The following is a 16,002-nucleotide window of genomic DNA, read 5'->3' on the forward strand; positions in this document are numbered from 1 at the left end:
GATTTGGGAGATATCACATATGCATTTAAGTGGTTAAATGACTTTGGTTAAATTGCCTGTGAAGAATATACAGAGTAGGTTAAGAGGAAAAACGGCCAAAGGATGCCGCTAAGCATCTACCAGAATTACTAATCAGGTTCAGCAAGGTTGTAGGATATAAGATCAACATACATAAATCAACTGTATTCCTAGCAATGAACACAAGGGAAAAAAATTAAGTTTACACACAGACACATGACAGACACAGACACACACACACACATACTCAGACACACAGACACACACCCCAATCCACCCCTCATGTGGCCAGACAAGAGAAGAAAAACCCCCAGCTCTGCTACTTCTATGCCTGTGTCATACACCAGTCAGCTCCTGATGGGCTCAGACCTGGCTCCACAGCACTTCTCAACCCAGTATTGTAGGCAGCCATAACCAGTGGAAGGCTGGCAACATCAAACATGAAATTCATTCCTATCCCAATTACTTTATCACCCCTCTGGCTCTACACCGAGCCATTACTCCTGACTGCATTCCCTATGCCGTGCTCCCCATGACCATCTATCAACTACTAATTTGTACTTCTTTACACCTTCACCCCTTTCACTGAGTCCCTCAACCCCAAAGGCAACTTAAAGGCAAAGATATCTCCCTTCATTTTATTTAATTTCCCAGAGCCTTAGCGCTGGATTCTCAAGGGGTGGAATGGGGGGATCAGACCTCTATAGAGCCTTTTATCAAAACAGATGCTAGGATCCCATCCCACAACCACCTAATCAAGCCTTTGAGAGTAGAGCCTAGTTATGCAGGTTTTTTAATTCTCAGTAGCTGAGTCTGTTGTCCACACCTTGTTAAGAACCATTAGCCTAGCAAACAGAATGTCAATACTAACGAATAAATTAGTTTAGATTTCTTACATGTCCTTGCCCGTTTCCTTTCCTCAATCCATAGCTGATGACAATGGTCATCATCTAAAGACTTAATCCCTTCCCAATCCTAGGATTGATTTAAGCAAACCCACTGCAAAAGCACAATTTATTCAGCATCCACCTATCTGGTCCATCTACGTATCATGTCTACCTTGTATCCTGCCCAGGTTCTGAAACCAAATTCTCACCTACACCAATACCAGAGGTATAATTTTTAGAGTCTTACTCAAACTTGCTCTCCCAGGAAAAAGGTCTTCTCTTTGAACCCCCTCTCTATTGAACCTTACTTATTCAGGTATCCCTGACAGTGGGTCTTTCTATAATGCCTGCTACAAACTCCCCACTACGATTTCCTCCGATAAATGCCAGTAGTCTATACTAGGCATCCTTAGTACCTGAGCAGCTTACTAAAACACCATCTACTGTCTGTGCCCAGTGCAGTGCTAGCAAAATGTGGTCCAGGAAAAATGACTTGTCTTGAGGCTTCATAGCTAGTAACAGAACAGCACAATCAAAAACAGAATTCTGGTCTCCTGTCCCCTAACCCAGTACACATTCTATTATATCAAAACTATATATTCCTTTAATTTTCTATTTGTAAAACATAATTAAGCACCATTCTTTCATTCCTATAAAATAAGTTAAAGATAACTCGATGGTCTTCTTTCACCTCTCTACTCCCAAGTGGGATCCGCAACAGCTAGCATCATTCCAAGTATAAGAAGAAATTGAATCTGGCCCAAGTTACTCCCTAAACTTGCATTTCCACAAATCTTTGCAGAGGGATGGGGAAGTATAAACAAAATATCCTGCTTAAGATCAATGAAATTCACTGGCATATAAAGTTATATAAAGTTAAACTACAACCAAAATACTCTAAAAGGGATGAGTGGGGGTAGGGAGGGTAGAGAGATTGATTGGTTAACTGAGTGATTTACCAGCTGAACAGATTAAAAAATTTATGAAGATCTTCAAAGGCCCATTTAAATGTAACTGAAACATAATGAGAATTCACCTCACCTATCAAAGAATCTCCAAATGTAAAAGTGATAGATGAGTCAAAGCTGGTTTCCAAATAATTTAATATTTTTCAATGCTAGGCCAAAGAAGGTCAAATAACACAATATTATCTTCTACTTAAAAGACCGCTAGCTGAAGGCTACTAAGGACCAAGATATTTCTGAGGCACGTACGTCTGTCTGTTAGCATATTCTGGATGAAAACCGGTCACAGGATCTAGCCAAGACTCACTTCCCTGCTTCTCCAGAAAAAATGTCCATGAAATCAGAAAAAGAAAAATAATTAGTTTGTGAAGCTCAGAAGTCCCTTAATTCAATTCTAGGGGTTTCCAGCTCCACCAAGACAAGCTAGCTTTCTCTACAGACAACAGTACCTCTCCACTTTTCTTGAAAAAACCAACTCGAACTTATAGAAAGAAGAATTTTCTCATTCTGGAGGAATGAGAAATTGAGAGACAAAATGAAAAACTCCTTAATATAAAGCCAACTCGATTACTGACATTCATACTTCTCAGGTACTAGGCTGCACATTAATCTCTCAAAGGCCAATGGTCCCACGTTACCACAGGCCAAATGCACTCTCTCACCGCTATGGCAGACAATCAGCAATGACCAGGACTGCATTGCCTTTCTAGAAACAATTTTTCATAAATTCATTAATCTGACGTAGTTAGGGTTTGTGAAAAATTTACAATGCAATTTATACCTATCTGCTCCGCCGGCTGTCAATACAGTGTATCTTCCCACACATCAGTGCCCTGATTCTCCCAGAATACATCTGACCTTAGGAACCAAAGAGAAAGAAAGACAGGCAATTTTATGGCAATGTAATGGTTGTGGAAGTCTACTGACTGGCTTCAAAAAGCGTCTCACAGGTTTAGATGAATTTACGTTTCACAGGAGGAAAAAAATTTTTGCCCATGTCCTTGGGTTCACTTTTTGAGGTAGGGAGCTCTCAGCACTATCTTCTCCAAAAGATCAAATGTAAGTAAACATTTATGGGACCAACCTGTACTTCCCTCGACAGAAGTGATGTATGAAGATGAAGAAGAGACGGTGGCCCCCCTGCATGCTCTACTGCACCCCTTCCCAATCTATACCCAAGACTGTTTTCTTTCCATTTTGGGCCAGTAGAATTAGCATTATGTCACCTGAGAGCTCATTCACATACCAAACATTTTTGATCACCCCACTAAGTGCCACCTATTTATCTGAAACACTCCCTTTATCCCATGAGTGTAGAGGACTTGTGCATTTAAAATGCTTCAGGTCTGGTTTAGGGGAAATCAGAAAGGCACATGAGATGACCAACTCGGTACACATGAAGCACAGCTCTTTACTGCTTCCCCGTGCCATTACTTAAAGGCACATCTCAGCCTCCCCTAAACCGAACCGCTTCCTAAAGACTGTCCCAGTCCACCTTCCGAGCCCTCCCTCCCAGCACAGCAGCAGTCCCCATCAGTGCGTTCTTGGGAGAAGACAGTCACCTGCCTACTCTTCAGCCAGAGGAGTTTGCAATCTGACTGTGATCTACTCTAAGGCAATGTGAAACCATAGGTTATCATTCTCTGTAAAAGTTGTCCAAAGCTCTTTCTGTGGAATCTGTATTTGGCCTAAAAAATGGTTGATTAAGAGGGAAAAAATCTTTTAATCATCCAAATGCTTGGCTTCTCCCTTTGCACAACGTACATTAATCAATCCCGGTTCTTCCGCACAAACTGTACAAAACATGACCATAAACCTGAGTATCTTTCTTAATATAATAAAAGTGTTCACGTGAAAGCCTGTTTGAAGAGTCTTCTTTCTCATTCACTCATTAGTTTTATGAGACGATTTACATTCCATAAGACTCACAGGCATGAGAGATCTTTAGAGGTAATGGAAATATTCTAAAACTGATTGTTACAATGGTTGTACAGCTTCATACACATATTAAAAATCACTGAATTAAACACTTAAAATCAGTATCAAAGAGTCGCCAAGGAGTCTGAGCATGGGTGGCTTTTCAAAAGGGCCCAAGAAAGAAGGCCTGTTTTCTATCCTGTCTTTATTGAGATGTAAATTAGGGTCTAAAAGAAATTACTTTCAAATGCCAGTAATTATCACTGTGTAGTTATCAAGGAACTGCTGGAGATTCAAAGTTGAATAAGTCAGATTTTCTTGTAGAAATTTACAGGGAAATTTGGAATAAAACCTTTAAAAAATCTATATACTGTTGAAAGCAATGTCATTTACAAATATGTACACAAATAAGTCTTGAGTTTGAACTTGGCCCACACTGAGTGCCCTCGTGAATATATGATCCCCCAAACAGACCACACACTCCTGGAGAGCAGGCGCTGCATCTGAATCTCCACCCGCAAGCACCGTGCCTACCTGGACCAAAAGTCTAGTACTGCCTCTCCAAGAATGCAGAGAAGGTAAGAGATTCCTTAAGCTGAAACCAGGGCACAATATAAGCCAAAATTAACAGAACAAAGGGAACACTAAGAACCAAAAAGAGAAGGCAGGAGAGTGTTAAGGAGTGGCTGTCAGATGGGGGTCAGGACTGGAATGTAAGAGTCTGGGAAGGCTAAAATATATTCATTAGGCTGTGAGTTAAGATACGGAAAAAAAGGAAAATCCACAGAGCTTATCCCAAAGCTTCTCAATTAATTTTTGTTTTATATTACCCATTTTACCACCTCAATTTCTCTTCCTCAACAGTGCTCACGGCATCAAGCAAAACAATGAATTTCATAAAACCTTGGGTCTGTATATTACCAATTTATCCCAGCTCCACTCTGGCTGATTTATTTCACATTTATAAAATCCTTGTGGATGACAAATACCAGGCTCATATTACTAGAGTAACCAAAAATAAATAAAAATGTGATGAATATTTCAGCATCTTTCATTTAAAAAACACACACACATAGAAAATATAAACAACCTGACAATGTGTTTGTCATGCACAACGGGGCGCTTGCACATACTCCTTGCTTTATAACAATTCCCATTCAGAAACCTTAGCGCAGTCATCCGTCTCCAGCTGACTGTCACCAAGCACTGTACGTGACGCAGAAGCAAGGAGAGGCCCCCTTCCGTGGCTTAATAACAGAACTCCAGAATTTTTATTTAGAGACCATGCCCCCCAAAACACCTTCAGTTTGCTTAGATCCTGGGCCAAAAAGTGAAAGTCTTAAGAATAATAAATGTAATCTGATTTATGACAAATCATTATCATGTAATAACTAGTATATGATAATTTCAAGCCTATGATCCCAAGTAAACCCCACTTACCCTCCGGAAATACTACCGGAAAAAAAAATCGAATATTGAGTTTTGTAATAAATCAAGCCAATGGAGTAGTCAGTATGAAATAAACGAAACAAATAAAAACAGCAAAGGATTAAGATATAAAATACACCTCTTTAAAAGAGACAAGAAAAATAAAACAAAACAGAAAAGCAGGGGATGAACAAGAATATAGATGAACAAGAAATAAAAGAAAAAAGAAAGAGAAAAATCAAAAGAAAGAAACAATTTTCTCCTCCACTTGGGGAATTAGGATTATTTATCCAAGCAGCCCAGAGGGAGAGGGAATAAGAGTTCTTATACTAGATGATGTGACTTTTACAAAGATGGATGCTACACATTCTTTGTCTTCAAGTATCTGACATTCTAATGGGAGATACAGGATTTACTCATCAAAACAGAAAAAAAATTTGATTATATATATATATATGTATATATATGTAAGTACATAAGCAGTGTCCAAAATGTGCACAAACACAGAATAGCAATTCTATGAAAGAAAAAGAACAGGCCCAGGCTGCCTGTGGCCTGAACTAGAACATTATCATCCATGAGTCATCAGCCTCTAGTAGCTCCCAACTGAGTCAACATTCCTCAAAGCATACCTGATCACATCTCCTCATCTCAAACATCTGAGTTCCCTAAAGAACAAGCTGCCATTGAACGCTCCCAATTATGACCTTCAGCCGTCTTCCCAGCATCCTACCTCCCATCTGACCATCACCTGTCCTCACCTCTCACACACGCCCTCCAGCATCAGCCAAGCTACACCACCTGCAATTTCCCAAAAATCCACTGTAGCTGCCTTCCTCTTGTCATTTCATTGTTCACACTCGCTTTGTCTGGAACGCCCATGATGCTCAGATCATAACCATTCTCCAAAGCTAGTGCCAGTGCCACCTGCCAAACTCCCCTGATCCTTCGGGGAAGGAATAGCTCCCTTACTTGGATCCCCACATCACTACACCTGTACCCTTTTAAGGTCCTCCCTTCTCTCTAGCTTGCATCCCAGTTTACACACACACACACATTTAAACAGAGAAAAGTGTATTAGACATTGGAAATGTACATTAGAGATATATAGATGCCTGTCTATAATATATGTATATATTATTTTCCACTTAAGAATTTGAGACCTCAAGGTCAGAACTGCCCTCCTCCTTTACATCCTCCACAACACCCAACACGGTGTGGTGCACAAAGCGAGCCACAGTAAATGAGAGTAATGGGAAGCAGGCCAACCAAAGGTAGAATAGACTTTATACCTCATCAATCTTCCTAATACAGACAATTTCTCCAACAAAACCTATATACTTTTTAAGGGACAATAAATTAAATGTTTTAAATATGCGTGTGTGTGCACGCATGTGCTGAGAAAGGTATTAAGACCTACGCCTTAAAAAATCAAGTTGAATAAACTAAAAGAGGCCTTAAAAGAACAGAGTAAAACCTTGCTTAAACACAATAAAACATGGAATCAAAGATGTGAATATAAATATGTCACCCTCAACAAAATCAAACTAATAAGCAGTGTCAGAGGTGCAATATATGCACTAAGTTTGGTAAAACTCACAATGAAGAGCTGAGCATGTCAAAGCAAAACACATTCTATCCCCCTTTCTAGTGGCAAAATTTAAATTCAAGACAACGTGAGCTACGCAAAAAATATATATATAACTAAAATGTAATGGTGAACATTAAAAACCTATACTTCATACAAGTGTCAAGAATAAAACAAAAACAACATAATTTTCTCATTCTTGTAATGATCTATTTTATAATGGAAATATTTTGATTTAAGAATGTCTGTAATTTGTAAAATATACAATTACATTCAACTTTATAAAATATAAAGACATCTAACTTTGCACGTGATCACTCAGCTACGTCCCAAATAAAACGCACATCTATTATCAATTCAGGTTTATTGTATTTAACACATTAATTTCCAATTTTTTAAGTTGACTAAGCTTGAAACAGATTTTCAAATTTCTTACGGATATACCACTGATTCTTCAAGACAGAAGTCACATGAATCCAAAGGAAGAAAGCAATAGTATTTTATTTATTCACCACTGTTTTTTTCCTAAATACCTAAATACCTACTATGTATTTAATCCTCAGAACAACTAGTGGCTCACAGACCACTCCTTTCAACTCCCTTTTCTCCCTTCTTAAGAGATTCTTAAAATAAATACAGAGAACTTCTAGAAATGAGATTTATAACAATTGAAACAAAAACACAATGACTACTTTTAAAAAAGATAAGGCACAGAAGAATAAAAAAATACATCAGAAAAAATTAACCAGAACACAATTTTTTTCTAAATGGGACCATATGTATCATTAATTCATTATATTTATAAGAGAGCTCAAAAGTGCTTCAAACTTTCTTCGTTATACACATTTACACTAAAAAATTAATCTTACTTCCCTTCTTCAACAAAAGCAAAGGGAAAAAAAGAGAATTAAAGGTTATCCAGGAGACTCATCTACATAACAGACATCTCAGAGGGAAAAGAAAAAACAGAGGGGAAGAAATAATCAAAAGAATGATTCAATAAATTTTCCCAAAAGTATCCAAACTGAAGGAAGGGCCAACACCGTGGATATATTAAAAAAAAAAAAAAAAAAAAAAAAAACTACTCCAAGACATAACATGGTCATATTTCATAACACTAAAGTTAAAAATGTAAACTCTTAGCTCCCAGAGAGGAGGAGGACAAAAAAAGAGAAAAAGAAAAATGGGTTTTTATCCTAGAGTGGTGTTAGAATTCTCAAGAGCAACACAAGAAGCTAGAAGGCAATGGAGCAACACCTTCAAAATTCTAAGGGAAAATTATTTCCAACCTATGATTCTGTCCAGCCAAATTATCGATTAAGCATGAAGATAGAAAAGAGCCATGTTCAAACTTGCAAGGCCTGTACACTTCAAGAAGTTAGAGAAGTTTACCAAAACAGTTAAAGCAAGAAAGAAAAAAGCATGGGATCCAGGAAATAAGCGATGCAACGAAAGATGAAAAGCGATCCTCAGGATGACGGTGAAGTGAAATTCCAGGGAAATAGCTATGTGCAGGTGCGATTCAACCTGGAGCAGTTCCGAGAAGGATTTCTTCGAGGAGATGAAACTTACAGAATACCTGCTGTGCATGATGAACTAAAAGGAGATATTCACCAGTGGGGGAGGCGGGGGGAAGTGAGGTTAGGGTTAAATCTATAATAATTGTATTTAAAAATTTGGCAAATCGAATAAAAAAGAATTAATAACTATAAGAATAAATACATACAGGTGAGAAGCTCTCAGGTAGGTCTTCCTACAGCCCACGAAGCCCCTACCTGATTCGGCACTCACATTGCTCTCTCTGACATCGGCGTATTATCCTACCTCTCACTCTACTTCAATCAAACTGGCCTCTATGCTCTTTCTAGAAATGCCCAGCATTCGCCCAACCCATCTTGCTTTGGCTACTACCTCTGCAGAGAACACCCTTCTCCCAGGTATCCAAATAACTAATAGCCTCGCCTCCTGCAGGTCTTCGCACAAATGTCACTTTCTCAGCGAGGGTAACCTGGCTACCTACCCTTTTTAATATTACCACCTGTTCCCTACTCTCCCACCCTGATCCACTCTGTCCATAGCTCCTCATCATTTTTCCCCACAGCACTTCAGTTCTTCACGTACTTTCTGTTCACCGTTTGCTGTCACTCCCTCTACAAATAAGTTCCATGAGGTATATAACAAGCACCTTGAACCGTGTGTGGCAAAGAACAGGAAATGAATGAATGTTTACTGAATAAATGAATGAGTGACTAAGGATGGAAAGGCCATCACACAATGCTACAGAGGCTTCTTGTCTTGCTTGTGAACAGCACCCACATAACCACAGTAATAGTCGCCCCACAAAATCAGAGAATGAGAGAAGGCTGTGTGTGTGTGTGTGTGTGTGTGTGTGCGCGTGTGTGCACGCATGTGTGTGTTAGACTGGGTAAGAAAACTAAACACACATCTTCCATAAAAGGGAAATAAAGAAGTAACAACATAATAATTTAACTTATATGTATGAAAACAGCCGAAGAATCAACTAAAATAGCTAAAAGTGGCTATCTCTGGAAAGCAAGAAATTGGTGGAGGGTCCGTTTTTCAAACTATTTAACTCTTAGAACTTCATGCAGACATAACCTTTTTAAAAGGTAAATTACAAGAAAAAAAGGACAAGTCACATATTGAGAGAAGATACTCATCATACGTATAATCAAACCAGAATTTAATACCCAAATAATATAAAGAATGTCAAGACCAAATATCCAATAAAAAGAAATTATATGAAAAAGCATTTATTATATTAAACAGCATTTCATAAAAAGCACATCATGAATGGCCAATAACACGAAAAGCTGCTCAAGCTCATCGGTTGATGAGCCCCTTAACAGTAATCGAGGAAATGCAAATTAAAACCACAATGAGATATTCTTTATACCAGATCAGCAAATATTTAGAAATCTGAGGTCATCAAGAGTGCTAATACGAATGCAAGACAACAGAACCGTTCATACACTGCTGATGAATCTGTAAACTTCTAGAACTAGAACTATTCTGGAAAATATCTGCATTTCCTAGTTAAGTTTAAGAGGTACTTAATCAACAATTCAACAATTTCATTCCTAGTTACATACCCTGCAGAAACTCTTGCACATACATAGCAGAGGAATGCACAATACATTTTGCCACAGTACTATTTTCATAACCAAAAAACGAGGAAATGAACCAAATTCTCATCTACAGGAGAATGAATAAATATGCTGCATAAATTCATAAAATAAATATACTACTGGAAATTAAAAATGAACTAGAGAAATTACATCAAAAAGCAAGTCTCAAAGTTAGACTGGTATGTCTTCTGTGTAATTCCATTCATATAAAGTCAAACGGTAAAACTAAATACGAAGTAGTAAAAATATAAAGAAAGCAAGAAATTACAAAATTCAGGACAGCGGTTATCTCTAGGAAGACCGAGGGAATGAGATGAGGAAAGAAAACTAAGGAGTTTTCAGTGTGGGGGGTGGTATGGATGTGGGTGTGAGTCGGGGGGGACTGTTCTTTTGTAGTATAAAAATTTCATAAAAATAAAATTCTGAACAAAAAAACAAGGACAGACCTATCGTTGAACAGCACACAAAACCTGCTTATATTGTCAATCAAAAAATCTTAAGTACGTTGAGAATCAGAAAGTTTAAGGACTTGCAAATAGACACAGAGTAGGTCTCAAAACTCAGAACTCAAGCTAGGTTTGTCTGGCTCACAATTCGATATTCTTCCCATTTAGAGAACCAAAAAGCTTGGTCAACATATAAAAGATGTATAAACTTTATTCTTGAATAACAAAATTAAAGGGAAGAAATCACGGGATGTAGAAAATGCCCAAAGTTTCAAGTAACCCTCAGGTGACATGGTAAATAGAGAGGGCAGTGGCATACATGAAGACTAGACTATATCTACAAGAAGCAACTGTGGAACAATCAATGCCGCCCTACTCACGAGAAAGGAAAGAGGGAATCAGCAATGTCTTCTGTGCACGAGCGCTTTATACACAGTATGAGTTCTCTCAGCAATGATAAGAGTTAGGTATTATACCCATTTCACAGATGAGAAGAATAAGATTTGGAGAGTAAAAAGAAATTCCTCAGTGAACATTCTCGGTGCCCCACCTGGCTCAGAGCCCAGGCAGCTGCACAGATGAGCAGGAAGGTTCAGAAGATGACTACGACAGGATCAGAGAGATTTAAGATAACCACGCACAAGAGGAGGGAATGAAGCCAAAATAAGAATCAGAATGGACAACCTCTTCTCTATAAAATCGTGCCAACATTTCCACCCCATACTCCTCCAAATATGAGAACGAGTGGCAGCTCACCTGTAGCCAGGATGGTAGACAGCTGTGTTGATCCCATGAGCATAATGGCTACCAAAGTTGAAGCAGTGACTCTCTCGATAGCTCTGATTTGTTCCAACACTAAATTTAAGGTAAAAAATAAATAATAAATACCTTTAAACCACAATAAGATCACTAAATACCCACTAACATTTCTTTAACTTAAAAGACAGATAACACCAAATACTGTGAGGATGTAAAACCACCAGAACTCTGAGACTTTATAGTGAGAATGTGAATGATATGCAAACTTTAGAAAAAGGTCTAGCAGTTACTTATAAAAATAAACTATACCCTATAACTCAGCATTCCACTCAAAGATATTGACCTGACAGAAATGGAAATGTATATCCCTAAAGACCTATACAAGAATGATCCTAGAGTTTTATTCACAAGAGCCTCAAACCAGAAACTCAGAAGTCCATCGATAGATGAATGATAAATCACGAATGTTATGGACTGAATGTTTGTGCCCCCCCACCCACCCATGGATTGAATGTTTGTATCCTCCCCAAAACTCATCCGTTACAACCCTAATGCTAATGTGATGGTGTCTGGAGGCGGGGTCTTTGGGAGGTGATGCAGTAATAAAGACAGAGCCCTCACAAATGGGCTCAGTGCCCCTATAAGGCCAGAGAGCTCGCTCTCTCCACCATGTGGGGACACAAGGAGGAGTCTGCGAGGCAGAAGAGGATTCTCCCCGGAACCCACCAACCTGGCGCCCTAAACTCAGACTTCCGGCCGCCAGAACTGTGAGAAACAAACTTCTGTTGCTGATAAGCCACAGTTCATGGTATTTTGTTCTAGAAACCCACACCAAGACATGTGAGACAGTCATACAAGGAAATACTAATCAGCAATAAAATGGAATAAACTACTGGTACACATCAAAACATGGATGAATCTCAAAATATGCTGAATGAAAAAAGACACAGACAAAAGAGTACACAGGAGTCCGTTAATGTGAGTTACTACAGTCGGCAAAACTAATCTATGATAGAAAAGTATAAACAGCAGTTGCTCTCGGGGTGAGCAACAGAGATTTGCCAGAAAGGGACATGAGGGGACTTTCTAGCATGACGGCATGGATCTGTATCTTCAGAGGGGTTTGGTTTATACAACTGTATGCATTTGAACTCGCTGGCTGGTACACTTAAGATCTGTGCATTCCGCTGTATGCGAATTTTATGTCAAAAGAAAGAAAACTATAAGCAAGTATTGAACTTTAATTAATGATATGCATGCTAAAGTAGCTCGGTCCTGACTCTGAAATTCATTTAAAAATAAGACTGATTAATGGCTGGATAGAGGGATGGATAGAAATGTGACATAGCAAGTTTAGTAAAACGCTAATAGAATTTAAGTAAAGGTATAAGAGTCTTTATTTCACAATTTTTTCAACCCTCCTATTATATTGGCAATTTTTCATAATAAAATTCTGTGAAAAAAAAAAATCTGACACTAAACCAGAGGAACAAACATTATTTCAAATAGGTCTTCCTAAATAAAGTAGGTTATTACCTTACAAGGTAACTCCTAAGTTCTCCTCGGTAATTGATGACTAAGAGTTCTGCAGACCACTGTGCACTTGCCTTATACTCTAAAAATATCAACCCGGCAATGGCATAGCTCAAATCACCAGCTAAATTAGATGCCTGTAGAAGAGGGAGAAATTAAGTTATTAAAAGATGTTAACATACGTATAACTGAAAGACATATGAGACCTTGGCCTTAAAACTCGCATTCTAACTAAGACAGCCCCAGAACTGATCTGCATACTGAAAAATCATGCAAATCAGCATGCCTAGAACTGAAGTCTAGACCAGCTCTCCACGTCATAAGCTGGAACCACAGCAGCTTCTCAGGATGAGAAATTCACCTAGATAAGTGAATTTATGACTAGACTGTACTTCCATTGCAAAAAAAAAAAAAAAAAAGTAATGCTATCATTCAGCCAGAATTCAGATATAAGCCTTCAAATGTTGATTTCTGCTGCCAGCAGTAACCTATGCTAAAAAAAAGTCTCCAGTTACTTTTCCATTTCCAATCAGCAACTTAAAGGAAAGAATTCTTAAAAACACTTACTCCAAGCCACACTGTTTCCGTCAACTAAGTATCATGTTATATTGCTAAGGACCTGAAGGCATGTGAACCTTGTGAAGTACACATAATAAAGTTTATCATCTCGAATGGTCACTCATTACTAGAACCATGCAGTAAAATACTGTAGTCGCATATGGCTACTGAACTCCTGATACATGGCTAGCCCAAACTGAGGTATACTGTAAATAAAAAGAGACACAAAATTTCAAAAACAACTGTACCAAAGAAAGTAAAATATCTTATTAATAATTTTTACACTGATTACATGTTGAAATATTTAGGATTTATTGAAATAAAATATGTTAAATAAATATCGCCTGTTTCTTTCAAGTCTTCTTAATGCAACCACTAAAAAACTTAAAATTATGTGTGTGATCCTGTATATAGTTGTCACATTTCTATCACACAGCGCTGACCTAGCAAACAGTAACACAAACATCTTAGTTTGGTTCCCCAGGACTTCTGTAATAAGAGCCCAACATACTTTTTCAAGTTTTTCCACTCGTTATATCTGAATAAAAATCATTCTGTAGATCATTGGTTCTCATCCCTAGCTTCTCATTAGAATCAGCAGAAAAACTTTATTAAGTTTTTAATCAATAAGTGGTGACAGAAAGAACTCTAACTTTGGGTAGTGGACACACAATGCAAAATATACACGACATACTGTTGAACTGTACACTTGACACTTACTAGATTCTGTTGATCAATGTCACCCCAATAATTTTTAATTTAAAGAAATCAGGGGGAAAAATTTTAATCAGCTGAAAAAAACATCAATACCCAAAGCCCACACAGATGAATTAAAGCAGAATTTCTGGGGGTGGAACCTGGGCAATCCAGTTAATTTATTTTGTTTTTGTTTTTGTTCTTTATAAAGCTGTGATTCTAAGATGCAGGTGATTCTAAGATGCAGCCCAGTTAGAACCACTGTTCTACCTGGCCCTGTACCTTGTCCACTTGAGGGAAAAGGATGCAAAGTAAAAAGCACTGGATTCCCAAAAGAGACACTTATGAACTTGACTGCCATGGAAAAGGTCATTTTACTCACTCTCAATTCCAGTTTTCTAAACTGTAAAATGAGGATAATATCTACTGAATCTACTCAAAGGCTTGTTGTGAATATTAAATAAAAATGCACTAAATCAAAGTCATTAATAAAGTATAAAGCACTATACAAATACAAGTCATTATGACCATTAGTTTTTTTCTCCAGTCTCTGTTTAGGGTAACAAATCTGAACTCTTCTCGAAGCGGTTCCTGCTGTGACAGCCCACTGACTTTCTTTACCTCACAGGAACTTTATAACAGTTTTCAGCATCTCTGCTTAGCATTTACTACCATGTTTTAAAAATGGTGGATTACATCTGGATACTGCATTACAAAATACCAAGAATAAATTACTTCACGTACAGATATCCAACTAGGTTCTTAAGTTCACGACTTATTGTTCAGATTTGTATTTATCATCTCCCTCTCTTCACATTCATTCTCTCGAGTACGTAGACATAAAAGGCTCTCAAACAAGTATGTTATCAGTTGAAGGCACATACATACCGGGGCAATAACAAAGAGTTCACTTCCCATGAGATCAAACACCCTCACGGTTCCTGTGCTTTCTGCACAGGCCAGCAGGGTACAATCATAACTCCACGCTACACGTCTCCACTGAGGTTTGGGGTCTTTGGGAACTAGAATGAAAAGAGAAGAAGTGCTTTTAGCAACATGTTATAAAGATAACTAACACCTATAGTTACTGCAACTAAAGTGAGAATTCAACTACATTACATCACCTCCTAACAATCTCTAACACTTCAGTTCAATAGAAAAGAACAGTCCCCAGAAATCACTTCAAGTAAGAGTAGGGAAATATATACCAAAGCCAAGCCCTGCCCACTCCCTTGAGAAGCAAAGCCTACTGACGCCAGTGGTCTGCTGAATGCTGAGCATGCCCGAGTGAGGTAACGGCTCAGGAATAACATACCTCAAAATACTTAGGAAATTAAGAGATCAAAAGCATAGAGAATGGGCATAAAATAATTCCAATCTAATGAGTTCATCTCCTCTAAAGCAAAAAATGAAAATTTCAACTGAGAGCTTTTACATATATCAAATATAGATGCCACAGAAATAGAAAGGATTAGAATACACATGCACAAAATATGATATATATTTAGACAGGTGAATCAAGAACTGTTCTGAGTCAATCACACAATTAGAAGATTATATACAGAAAAACAATCATAGTAATGATTGATTTCCCATCAAAAACAAACAATGCAATGACATCTTTAAGGAGTTGAAGGGGATGGGGGGGAGGTCAACCTAAAATTCTATACCCAGAGAAAATATTTTACAAAAATGAAGACAAAATCAAAGATGGCTTCAGACAAACAAGTATTGACAGAATTTGTTATCAACAGACTTGCATTACCAGAAATGTTAAATAAGTTTTTCGAGTTGAAGCAAACACTATCAAATGGAAAGTCAGTTTCACACAAAGAAATAGTGACAGAACAGAAAAGAGGTTAATGTAAATATATTCGTTCTTGTTTTGCAAATTCTTAAAAAGTAACTTGACAAAAAATAACAACATATCATGGGGGTTTAACATATGTAAAATAACTGACAGTAACACAAAAGAATAGGAGTGAATGGAGGTATACTGTGTTACTGTGTAATAACTTTTAAACGCATATTGTTAACCCTAGAGCAAACGCTGAAAGG

The 16,002-nt window shown here is 37.8% G+C and overlaps 1 protein-coding gene across 2 annotated transcripts in view; it reads right to left on the reverse strand.

Annotated features, from left to right (window-relative positions):
• Positions 1-16,002, reverse strand: part of NBAS (neuroblastoma amplified sequence) — a 250,417-nt gene that overhangs the window by 220,596 nt on the left and 13,819 nt on the right. For both annotated transcript variants that reach the window (XM_006910241.3, XM_025045807.1), the window contains exons 7-9: positions 14,833-14,966; positions 12,694-12,827; positions 11,155-11,253 (exon numbers count right to left, since the gene is read on the reverse strand). In XM_006910241.3, the coding sequence (XP_006910303.1) occupies positions 11,155-11,253; positions 12,694-12,827; positions 14,833-14,966 (367 nt within the window). The remainder of the gene's footprint in view (positions 1-11,154; positions 11,254-12,693; positions 12,828-14,832; positions 14,967-16,002) is intronic.

Source organism: Pteropus alecto, unplaced genomic scaffold (assembly GCF_000325575.1).
Source record: "Pteropus alecto unplaced genomic scaffold, ASM32557v1 scaffold61, whole genome shotgun sequence".
Classification (NCBI taxonomy): domain Eukaryota; kingdom Metazoa; phylum Chordata; class Mammalia; order Chiroptera; family Pteropodidae; genus Pteropus; species Pteropus alecto.